Here is a 12,929-nt window from a genome sequence, read left to right as displayed (position 1 = left end):
TAAGAAAGGATATACTGGAGGCAGTTCAAAAGAGATTCACTAGGCTGATTCTTGAGATGTAAGAATTGAATTATCAATAATGGCTAAACAGGTCTTTATTCACTAGAGTTTAGAAGAATGAGGGGTGATCTTATTGAAATGTACAGGATTCTGAGAGGCTTGAAAGGGTAGATATTGAAAAGATGTTTCCACTGGTGGGGGAATCTGGAACTAGGAGACATAGTTACAGAATAAGGGGCACTCATTTAAAATTGAGATGCGAAGGAATTTCTTCTCCATGAGGGTAGAGAGTGTCTGGAATTCTCTACCCCAGAGAGTTGTGAGGCTAGGTCATTGAAAGCATTTAAAGAGGAGGTAGATAGATTTTTGAAATATCAGGGGGTTGAGGGCTATGAGGAGCTGGCACAAAAGTAGAGTTGAGGCCTGGGGCAGATCAGCCGTGATCTTATTGAATGGCAGGGCAGGCTTGAGGGGCCAAATAGCCTACTCCTGCTCCTATTTCTTATGTTCTTATGTTTACCCTGTTCCCAATCCCAGGGTTTCTCCACTCACTCTGCTCCCAATCCCGGGGTCTCTGTACTCACCCTGCTCCCAATCCCAGGGTCTCCACTCACTCTGCTCCAAATTTAGGGCCTCTCTTTGTGATCAATCAGCTAAATACACAGTGTGACTGGAGACCCTGGATTACAGCACAAGGAAATAGTGAGAGTGCCAACATGTTCCCGTAAAGGTGAAGGGCGGGACCAAGAAGTCAGAGAACCCTGGATGTTGAGGAACGTACAGGACTGGGTAAGGAAGAAAAGGGAAGCTTATGGTAGATACTGAGTGCTCAAAAGAGCGGAAGCCCTAGAGGAGTATAGGAAGTGCAGGGGCTAACTTAAAAAAAATCAGGAGAGTGAAGAGGGGGCATGAAAAAACACTGGCGAGTAAAATAAAGGAAAATCCAAAGGCATTTTACACGTATATTAGAGGCAACAGGATAACCGGAGAAAGAGTGGGTCCCATTAAGGATCAAAGCAATCTGTGAGAGAAGCCAGAAGACATAGGTGATGTTTTAAATAAGATTTATCCCAGGCTGCTGTGTGAGACAAGGGAGGTGATTGCAGAGGCCCTGACATTGACTTTCAAATCCTCTCTGGCCATAGGAGAGGTGCCAGAGGTCTGGAGGACAGCTAATGTGGTACAATTATTCAAGAAGGGTGGTAGGGATAAACCAGGGAACTATAGGCCAGTGAGTCTAACATCAGTAGTAGGGAAACTTTTGGAAAATATTCTGAGGGACAGAATTAATCTCCATTTGGAGAGGCAAAGATTAATCAAGGATAGTCAGCAAGGCTTTATCAGGGGGAGATCATGTCTAACAAATTTGATGGAATTTTTCAAGAAAGTGACTAGGTGTATGGATGAGGGTAGTGCAGTTGATGTAGTCTACATGGACTTCAGTAAGGTTTTTGACAAGATCTTGCATGGGAGAACGGTCAAGAAGGTAAGAGCCCATGGGATCCAAGGCAATTTGGCAAATTGGATCCAAAATTGGCTTAGTAGCAGGAGGCAGAGGGTGATGGTTGAAGGTTGTTTTTGTGACTGGAAGCCTGTGTCCAGTGGCGTACCGCAGGGTTCGGTGCTGGGTCCCTTGCTGTTTGTAGTGTACATTAATGACCTAGACATGAATGTAGAAGGTACGACTAATAAGCGTGCAGATGACACAAAAATTGGTGGTGTGGTAAATAGCAAGGAGGAAAGCCTTAGACTACAGAATGATATACACAGGCTGGTCAGATGGGCAGAACAGTGGCAAATAGAATTTAATCCTGAAAAGTGTAAGGTGATGCACTTTGGGGGACTAACAAGGCAAGGGAATACACGATGAATAGTAGGACCCTAGGAAATACAGGGGATCAGAGGGATCTTGGTGTGCATGTCCATAGATCCTTGAAGGCAGCAGGGCAGGTAGATAAGGTGGGTAAGAAGGCATATGGGGTACTTGCCTTTATTAGTTGAGGCACTGAATACAAGAGCAGGGAGGTTACAGTGGAGCTGTATAAAGCATTAGTTCAGCCACATCTGGAGTACTGTGGGCAGTTCTTGTTGCCACACTATAGAAAGGACATGATTGCACTGGAGACGGTGCAGAGCAGATTCACCAGGATGTTGCCAGGGCTGGAGCATTTCAGCTATGAAGAAAGACTAAATAGGCTGGGGTTGTTTTCCTTAGAGCAGAGAAGGCTGAGGGGACCTGATTGAGGTGTACAAAATTATAAGGGGCATAGATAGGGTAGGTAGGAAGAAACGTTTCCCCCTAGTAGAGGGCTGAATAACCAGGAGGCATAGATTTAAGGTAAGGGGCAAGAGGGTTAGAAGGGATTTGCAGAAAAATTTTCCACCCAAAGACTCGGGGTATCTGGAACTCACTGCCTGAAAGGGTGGTAGAGGTGGGAACTCTCACAACATTTAAGTAGTATTTAGATGAACGCTTGAAACACCATTGCATACAAGGCAACGGGCCAAGTGCTGTAAAATGGGATTAGACTAGATAGGGGCTTGGTGAACGGCACAGACACGATGGGTCGAAGGGCCTCTTTCTGTGCTGTAAAACTCTATGACTCTTTGGCTCTATGATTTGCATTCAAGGATATACTGAGCCAAATCACAAAAAGTCTCCACTGGAGTTGAGGATACCAGTTTGTATCTCACCACACACTTAGCCTCTGTTCTCAGACTGGTACTGTGGAGCTAGTAACTGCTCCCAGAGGAAGGGAATAGGAAACAAAGCCACTCACACACCATCTAGTGTCCACTTGTAGAACAGTGCTGGCCAAGGCCTGGAAACAGATTTCCTAAGCACACTCCAAGCCACTGGTGACAGAAGTCAATAAGGATGAAAGAGAGAAAACTATTTTAAAAAACTGGTCCATTAAACAAAATACAAACCACTGCTTCATCTGCATTCATCCTGTATTTGTCCTTAGAAAGATAGCCATGTTCAAGCAGTTGATGCAGGCTACAATATAATCTCAAAATGCAAGATTCTGAGGACATACAATTTACGATGTATTCTGGAGTAGAGGCACACATGCAAAAAGAAAAGCATTTTTTTTTAGAAATCTTCCTACACTGCAATAAAAGAATCTGTGTTATTGTATTGAAAATGATTCCGATCTGGGATTTGTAGTCTTTATCATTCCCAGATGTGAAAAAAGAAATTGAGGATAGGCAATGGGGAAAAGCGGAATGCCCTGTTATTGTGTCAGAACTAAGCTGGTTACATTCACTCACTCATGAGTTTCCAGTTCATGTGGCAGGTGTGGAGATAAATTTGTTTTAATCCATCATTTTTTTAAAATTGCATTTTAATGTGTCTCTTACACGTGTCTGGGTCATTTCAGGGCTGGCCTTCCCCAGACATGACAGTGTACCATTTGGAAAAATTCCCTCTGCAGATTTAGAGTGCTGAATGAAGAGACCTGCTCAAGTACCTTGTGTGAAATCACTGTGGAGCCCTCATAAATAGTTGGCTCCTCAAAAGACACACAAAACAAATGAGGACAACGGACAAATTTGCCAGCTGTTGCAGGAAAACATCTTCCATTCCACAATGCACAGACTAGTGGCCAGAAGCAGTCATTCGCCCTTCCTCCTCTTCATATCCCTCTCCCTCACCCCAGGTATAAGTGGCAACAATACGCAGTGTTCCTCCTCCCCATCTCAACACCAAGGAGACTCTAGTTGCTGACTAGAATTTCAGTTCACACACCACATTCTGACTGCCAAAATCACTGACAGATATCAGTGAGTGAACTATTTTTACAACAGTTCTAACTTAATATGGCACTTAACAGGTGAAAAAACTGGACAGAACTGAGGAACAATATAATACCTAATTTTACACAGCACCTAGTCACATCTGTCAAACACCCTAAAGTGTTTCACTCACACTAGATTTTGTGCTGGAATAATTATTAAGCAGGAAAATGGGAATATAACAAATTAGCCAAAATGGAAACCCAGCTTTAGCTTCTGACTTTAGGATGACTTGCTCAGTCAGCAAGGTGTTTGGTGAGTAGAAATGCAATCCAGGCACATGGAAGGGCTGCCCTCTATTACCTTTATTATCTTTCTTCACTACTGAACCATTGGCTGCTAGTATAACAAGAGGAGCTCGCATTTACATAGCCCCTTTGACGTAGAAAAGTATCTCAATTTGCTTTAAAGGGGTGAGGCGAACAGACATCAAGGAAAAAGGGGAGATATTAGATGACACAGCCAAAAGATTGGCTAAAGGGTTAGGTTTTAAGGAGATTCTTAAGGAGAAAAGGTTGCTGGAGAGGCAAGGAGATATGGGAAGAAATTCCAGAGTGAGAGTTAGGCAGCTAAAAAGGTGGGGCAAAAGACGCAAGAATCAGGAATGGAGTATTCGGGGGCAGGTTTCAGGTCTGGAGAAAATTACAGAGATAGAATGGGGCAAGACCATGGGGGAATTTAAAAGTGAGGATGAGAATTTTAATTTGAGATGTTGGGGAACCGGGAGCCAATGCAGATTAGCAAAAATAGAAGTGGTGGATGAGCAAGGCTTCATGCAGGACAAGGTACAGGCTGCAGAGTTTTGATAAGCTGGAGTTTGTGTAGGATAGGAGGCTGGCCAGGAGTATGTTGCAGCAAGTCCAGAGGTGATAAAAACATGGAGCAATATTTCAGCAGCAGGTTCGGCTGAAGTAAGAGTAAAGCAGACAATGTTACAGAGGTAGAAGTAAGCAGTCTTCCTCACTTAAAGGATATGGGGCCAGAAACTCAGCTCAGGGTCAAACAGGACTCTGAACTAGCAAACTATAAAGTAATGTCCCACTCTAGGTGCTTAAAAGGATTCAAAATAGCCAGGTGAAGAAGCACTACAGCAATTGATGCTCTTATATATACTCCTAGCACCCAACACTCTCTCTCCCATGGGTGTTCAGTTGTATAACTCTCTTCAGCTTTACAGTTGGACTAATGGTCTGGGTACAGCTGTTGAGCAATGTCACTAATTTTTATTACAATGGGATGCCTTGAAAGTGGAGATAGTTCTGGTGCAGACAACATATGGGGGAAGAGGAAAGGTATCCAAAGCTGGAGCTCCCTGGATGCCTAAAGATAGAGATTAAAATGAAATGGAAAAAGGTGGCTTATGAAGAATGTCAGATACATTATACAGTAGAGAATCGAGCAAGGTATGGCAAGTGTAGAGGAGAGCAGAAAAAGGAAGCAAGAGTGGCTGAGGGAGTTAAGAGAAAAGATTAGCGGCTAACAGAAAAGGGACATAAAGTAATTTATTAACATAAATAAAAGAAAGACTTGCAATTTTCACAACCACCTCTCAGAGTGCTTTACAGCCAATGAAGTACTTTTTGAAGTCGTCACTGTTTTGTGGGAAACATGGCAACCAGTTTGCATACAGCAAACTCCCACAGATATAATAATGCCCACATAATCTTTTTTTTTGTGATGTTGTTTGAGGGCTAAATATTGGCCAGGACACTGGAGAGAACTCTCTTGCTTTTCCTTGAAATAGAGCCATGGGATCTTTTACATCCACCCAAGAAGGCAGGTGGAGCCTCAATTTAACATCTCATCTGAAAGATGGCACCTCCAACAGTGCAGCACTCCCACAGTACTGCACTAGAGCGTCAGTCTTGATTTTTGTGCCCAAGCACAGACTGGGACCTGAACCTGGAATCCTGTGAGTCAAAGACAAGAGTGCGGCCAAATGAGTCATGGCTGACACAAATAAATCATAAAAGGTTAAAGCATGGAGCCGATTAAGGGCCTAAAAGGAGACCTTCTTCTGGAGGCAGAGGGCATAGCTGTGATATTCAATAAGTAATTTGCACTTGTCTTCACAAAACAAGAGGATGCTGATGAAGTCACAGTACAGGAGGTAGTAGAGACATTGCATAGTATAGCAATAGATAAAGAGGATAAAGAGCAATAGATAAATACATATCGGCAGTCCTCAAAGTAGAAAAGTCATCCAGTCCATGTGGGACACATCCAAGTTACTGAGGGAAGTGAGGGTGGAAAGTGCAAAGGCTCTGGCCACAATCATTCAATCCTCCTTGGATATGGCAGTAATGCCAGAGAGCTGGAAGACTGCAAATGTTACACCTGCTTTTAAAAGGGGAAAAGGATAAACCTGGAAACCATAGATCTGTCAGCTTAATGTTGGTTAATGGATACAGTAGTGTGGGGTGAAATTACTTGTCACTTGGAAAGACACAGTGATAGATGACAGCCAGCACAAATCTGTCAAAGGCAAATCATGCCTGACAAATTTGATTGAGTTCTTCAATATTGTAACGGAGACAGTTTGAGGTATTGTGACTGATGTGTATCTGGAAGCTATGAGAGACTACAAAGGAAGAAATGCAATGATGGAGTTCAACATTATTTTTTCATTTCATTCATTGTAGCATTTGCCTCTTATGCGTTGTAACCAATGTCGAGTCATTCAAGAAATAAAGTTACAAATCAGAAGTACAACTCACCTTTAAGCTGGGAATGGTGCACAGCAAACATGTTTATAGCCATGAGCTGCAGCATGCGGGTATTTCCGATAGGGGATGGGCTGTGCTGAAGCAGTGCTCTGAATTCCTTCAGAACATTCGCAGCCACTGATGGGAAGGTCTCCATTCTGCAACAGAAAAACAGGGAGAATTTGCATTTATATAGAATATTTCACAACCACAGAACTTCCTAAAGCTCACTGCAGCTAATTAAGGAGGGAAAAGGGACAGCTCATTTGTGCACAGCAATATCCCACAAATTGCAATGAGACAATCCATGTAAATTAGTTTGTTTGAGGGTGGCCGGGACATGAGGAAGAACTTCCCGGCTTTCTCCTTAAGCGGTGCCCTGGGATATTTTACATCCACCTGAGAGGGAAAACGGATCCTCAGTTTTGACCTCTCATCTAAAAGACAGCACCTCAGACAGTGCAGCACTTCCTCAGTACTGCTCTGGAATGTCAACCTAGATTATGTGCTCAGTTCTCTGGACTAAGAATTGAAGATCTATTGACTCAGAGACAAGGGTGCTACCACTGAGCCACAGCACATCACAGTTAATATCCTTTACACAGTGGAGTATCTTACAGCAAGGAAGTTACACCTATTTACAAGAAGCTCTGCCAAATGGAGTTTGAAAAATTCAAAATTCAGCAATGAATTGGTGGAGGTTGGCAATAAAAATAGATGATCTTTTAACAGGAATTGGCCTCAGTAAAGATGGGGATTAGAAGCTGACAAAGCCACATGCAAAAAGTGCAAAATTACACCAGTTAGCAAAACAGACAGTTAGCAGGAAAGGGGTAGGTTGGTTCCCTCTCAACCAGCTAGACAAAGATCAGAGCAAAAATTGTTCAGTTGTTTCTTTGCAGGTGCATTTTTGCATTCTTCAAGGTGAGGTATGTAAGTCCCAGGGACTGGCCAAACTGATTTCCATTTCAACCACCTTAAGTGAACAGCAATTGTTCTGTCAGGCACAATACAGGTTAGATAGTTACACCCCCCTACACAGTCCCCATTGTTACGATCCCTGTGGGGAACCATAAACCAAAATAACCAAATGACCCCCAAGAAGAAATTACCAACAAGATTTCATTTTTGTAAACTTTTATTTTTAACACAAAGCAAAACCAATGTAAATTAAACTTGAATTAACAGGTGAATGATGCTTCAAATAAAAAAGTAAATTTCACTTTAAACGGTCAATACAACAAAGATACATCTTACACAACCACGAGCATCCACATCATTCTTTGTACAAGTGTGGCACTGAGCAGCTACATGGCTCTTTATTCACGTCAGGGAACCTATCCAACAACAGCTTTCGCCCTCTCCCCCCAGGTTTTACGGGTACAATTATCATCAGCAAGGCACATTTTAATGAACCCTCTCTTCCTCAGGCCATGACAGTCCTGATGATGTAAATTTGCAGAGTTCCTTTTCAACAGACCAACCAGTAACAATCCAGTTCACGATTTAGCTACTCCTGGGAAAACACCCAGCTATTCACACAGTTTTTCAGCCAGCTCACACGGTACCTCTAAGAACTCGGTCTCATTTTTTGCCATATAGAAAAACTGATCTCTTCATGAGTGATTTGCTCCTTCTCCTTTCTGTGTTCCTCTTTCTGTTTCTGTTCACTTTCTCTTTGTATCTGCATCTGTGCACTGATTGCCTTCATCCTCCAGCTCCTCTGCCTGTATCCCTCCTTTGTGCCTGCAGCTCTCCTTTGTGTCTGCCAGCCATACAGCATTTTTTTTTTACCTTCCTTCCTGTTAGCACTATTTCCAGGTCAAGGGTCACCAGATCAAATGGGCCAGTATTCCTTATTATCCAAGAAAATTACACTTGATCCCTTTGCAATTAATGCAAACTCTTAAAAGTCCTTTTCAAACATTCTTAAAAATTACAGATTCTAGAGACTTTATAAAGAAATTATAATTTTTTCTTATATCACTGCTTCCAAGTCAAAGGTAATCACACTTGTCAAGTACTCTCATGGCAGATATAGCACTGGTTAGACACAGAGTAAAGCTCCCTCTGCACTGTCCCCATCAAACACTCCCAGGACAGGTACTGTACGGGGTTAGATACAAAGAAAAGCTCCCTCTGCAATGTCCCCACCAAACATTCCCAGGACAGGTATAGAAAGGTTTAGATACAGAAGTTTAGGGAATGGTAAAGATACCAAATCTTTTCCTCAACAGAGATAGAGGTCATGTATAATGGGAATGTGAAACCATGAAAGGTCAATATAGAACAGTTAGCAGAGATTTTTGTATAGTATTATGTGGACAAATCCCAAACATTTGGACAATATACAGCTGAACATCCTGCTGATAGAAGCTTGAGTAGAAACAGAATGTTGCAAATTGTCCCAGAGAACTGAGGGTGGGAAACAGGACAACTTTTTCAAAAAAGGAGAAAGGAGAAACCAGGAAATTACAGCTCAGTTATTCTTACCTCAGTTATTGGTAAATTGTTAAGAGTCTGTGATATAAGGTTAAATTACTGAACAATTGAAATTCATCAGGACCGATCATGCAGATTTCTGAAGGGCAGGTTATGCTTGGCCAAATTCAAAGCATTATTTGAAAAATACAGAGGATAAAGGAAATACAGCGTATATTGTTTATCTAGATCTTCAAAAATTGTTGCTTGTTAGGCAATGAGAAAGTAAAAATACTAGCATATGAAATTCAAGAGAAGGGGATAGAAAGATGACTCGAAGGCAAAAGTACAGGCAATGCAAGTTTCTAGAAATGGAAAGATGTGACGAATGGAGTTTCACAGGAGCCTGTGTGCAGCTGCTCCTATTTATTTTTAACCTGGGAATTGGAACAATATTTAAATTTAATGATGACAAATTTTAGGAGAGATGGCAAATTATGGTCAGGGATGTGCAGGACTGATGAATAATGGGCAAATAAGTGGCAGATGCAATTCAATATGGATACATGTACAGCAGTGCGAAAGGAAGATACATCTCAAATGGTGGGATATGAAATGGAGTCATGAAGTGGTAGCATAGCTGTTATTGGGCCAGTAAATCAGAGGCTGGACTAATGATTCGGAGATGTGAGTACAAATTCCACCACTGCAACTGGGGAATTCAAATTCAGTTAATCAAATAAATCTGGAATAAAAAAAAGTCTTGGTAACAGTGATCATGAAACTACCAGAGAGTTGTAAAATCCATTTGATTCACTAACGTCCTTTAGGTGCAGAAATCTGCCAGCCCTAACTAGTCCCATCCCTACACATGACTCCAGACCCACAGCAACGTGGTTGACTTTTAACTTTGAAATAGCCTAATAAGCCACTCAGTTGTATCAAATAGCTATGAAAAAGCCAAGAAAGGATAAAACCAGACAGACCACTCGGCATCAACTTAGGCACCTGATATGGAAAAGACAGACCCTGCTCAGTTAACCCTGTAAAGTCCTCCTCACTAACATCTGGGGATTTGTGTCAAAATTGGGAGAACTGTCCTACAGATTAGTCAAGCAACAGCCTGATAGTCATAGTCACCGAATCATGTCTTTCAGCCAATGTTTCAGACACCTCCGTCACCATCCCTGGAAATGTCCTGTCCCACTGGCAAGACAGACCCAGCAGAAGTGGTGGCACAGTGGTATACAGTCAGGAGGGAGTGGTTCTGGGAGTCCTCAACATTGACTCCAGACCCTATGAAGTCTTGAGGCATCAGGTTAAACATGGGCAAGGAAATCTCCTGCTGATTACCATGTACCACCCTCCCTCAGCTGATGAATCAATACTCCTCCATGTTGAACATCACTTGGAGATGACAATGAAGGTAGCAAGAGCACAGAATGTAATCTGGCTGGAGACTTCAATGTCCATGTAAGGTGAGAGAAACTTTCTCTGACATCAGGGCTGGCATGAAGGAACTCTTACAAAACTGAAGCCAATGGGAATCAGTAGGAAAACTCTCCAAGATCCTGGTACTCCCTCCTTAGCAGCACAATGGATGTACTAACACCACATGGATTTCAGTGATTTGAGGCAACAACTCACCATAACTTTCTCAAGGCCTATAGGGATGAGCAATAAATCCTGGTCTTGCCAGCGACATTCACATCTTACTGGTTCCACTTTATCTACCAAAGGCATTCAATAAGATGCCACACCAAAGGTTAATAGACAAGATAAGGGCTCATGAAGTGGTGGGTAATATATTAGCAAGGATAGAGAATTAGTTAATAGTTAGAAAGCAGAGAGTGGGCATAAAGAGGGCCTTTTCAGGTTGGCAGGCAGTGAATAGTAGAGTGGCGCAAGGATCAGTGCTGGGGCATCAGCTATTTACAAGCTATATACTGACTTAGGTGAAGAGACAGAGAGTAATGTATCTAAGTTTGCTGATGATACAAAACTAGGTGGTAAGGTAAGCTGCGGAAAGGACACAGAGGCTGCAGAGATATAGACAGGTTAAATGAGAGGGTAACAAGATGGCAGAGGAGTATAATGTAGGTAAGTGTGACGTTATTCACTTTGGTCATAAGAATAAAAAAGCAGAATGTTCTTCAAAGGGTGTGAAACTTGTAAGTGTTGATGTTCAAAGGGACTTGGGTATGCTTGTACAAGGAACATAAAGTTAGCATGCAGGTGCAACAAGCAATTAGGAAGGCAAATGGAACATTGGCTTTTAATGAAAAGGGATTGGAGTAAAGGACTAAAGAAGTCTTGCTACAGTTGTACAGGATTTTGGTGAGACTGCATCTGGAATACTGTGTGCCATTTTGTGTTCCACATTTAAGAAAGGATATACTTGCATTGGAGGTGGTACAGTGAAGGTTCACTAGATTGGCCCCTGGGATGAGGGGTTGTCCTATGGTGAAAGGCTAAGTAAATTGTGCTTATATTCTCTGGAGTTTAGAAAAATGAGAGGCGATCTCATTGAAACCAACAAAATTCTGAGGGCACTTGATAGGGTGACAGAGAGAGATTGTCTCCTGGTTGGGGAATCTAAAATGCGGGGGCACAGTCTCAGGATAAGGGGCTGATCATGTAGACCTGAGAAGAGATGACATCACATCAATCAAAGGGTTGTGAATTTTTGTGTTTGTAGCTGGAGGAGCTTCGGCTCAGAGTAATTGAGCTGGAGGCTGAGCTGCAGACTTTGCGACACATAAGGCAGGAGGGAAGTTACCTGGGTGCTTTGTACCAAGAAGCACGACTAGGGATGGGATCTTTTGATTTGGTCAGTGGTCAGGGACAGGAGGGTGTGACTTCAAGTGAGGCAAGTAAGAGGACCCAGAGGGCAGGAGTGTGAGCCTCTGCAATTGTCCAATAGGTTTGAAGTTCTCTCAGCTTGTTTGGATGAGAGTGGGGGCTGCAGGGTCGATGAGCAAAGTGACCATGGCATCATATTACAGGGAACCATTCAACTGCGGGGAGCAAAAAGGAATGTAGTGGTAGTATGGGACAGTATAATGAGGGGGATTGACACTGTTCTCTGCAGCAAACAGCAAAAGTCCAGATGGATGTGTTGCTTGCCTAGTACTAGCGTTCGGGACATCTGTCCAGGGCTGGAGGCTGGAGAGGAGCTTGCAGTGGGAAGGGAAGGATCCAGTTGTCATAGTCCATGTAGGTAACAACTACATAGGTAGAGCTAGGAAAAAGGTTCTGCATAGAGAATATGAGAAGCTAGGCACCAAATTAAAAGGTTATAATCTCTGGATTATTACCTGAGCCACGTGCAAATTAGCATAGGGTGCATAAAATTAGAAAGGTTAATATGTGGCTCATGGGAGAAGTGGGTTCCAGTTTGTGGGGCACTGGTACCAATACTGGGGAAAGTGGGGGCTGTACTGTTGGGATGGTCTACACCTGAACCGTGATGGGGCCAGTGCTCTTGCAAGCCGTATAACCAGGGAAGTAGAGATGGTTTTAAACTAAGTAGTGGGGGGCAAGGGGTCAAATGTGGAAAAATGTGGTACATCAAAGAGAAAAGACAAGGTGAGAGGAAAATAATAATATAGGAAATGAGGGTCAGAGAAGAGCAGGAAGAAGCAGACAGAAAAAACCTAAGAATGTACCAACAATAAAAGCAAGATGTTACAAAGATAACAAAAAGGCAAAACCAAAGGCTCTGTGTCTGAATGCACATAGCATTCATAACAAAGTAAATGAATTGGTAGCGCACATTGAAGTAAATAAATATGATCTGCTAGTCATTACGGAGACATGACTGCAGGTTGACAAGAATTGGGTCCTGAATATTGAGCAGTATACAACATTCAAGAAGAATAGGAAGCTGGATAAAGGTGGAGGGATAGCACTGTAAATCAAGGATGGCATTTGTGCAATTGTTAGGGATGACCTTGGTTCAGGAGATCAGAATGTAGAATTGGCTTGGGTGAAGATAAGGAA

The 12,929-nt window shown here is 42.6% G+C and overlaps 1 protein-coding gene across 4 annotated transcripts in view; it reads right to left on the bottom strand.

Moving 5' to 3' along the window:
- The window catches only part of smg6 (SMG6 nonsense mediated mRNA decay factor), a 417,242-nt gene that overhangs the window by 274,572 nt on the left and 129,741 nt on the right, over window positions 1-12,929 (bottom strand). For all 4 annotated transcript variants that reach the window (XM_041197159.1, XM_041197156.1, XM_041197158.1 and 1 more), the window contains one exon: window positions 6,519-6,664. In XM_041197159.1, the coding sequence (XP_041053093.1) occupies window positions 6,519-6,664 (146 nt within the window). The remainder of the gene's footprint in view (window positions 1-6,518; window positions 6,665-12,929) is intronic.

This window comes from Carcharodon carcharias, chromosome 10 (assembly GCF_017639515.1).
Source record: "Carcharodon carcharias isolate sCarCar2 chromosome 10, sCarCar2.pri, whole genome shotgun sequence".
Taxonomy (NCBI): Eukaryota; Metazoa; Chordata; class Chondrichthyes; order Lamniformes; family Lamnidae; genus Carcharodon; species Carcharodon carcharias.
This window is presented reverse-complemented; position numbering and strand designations above follow the sequence as displayed.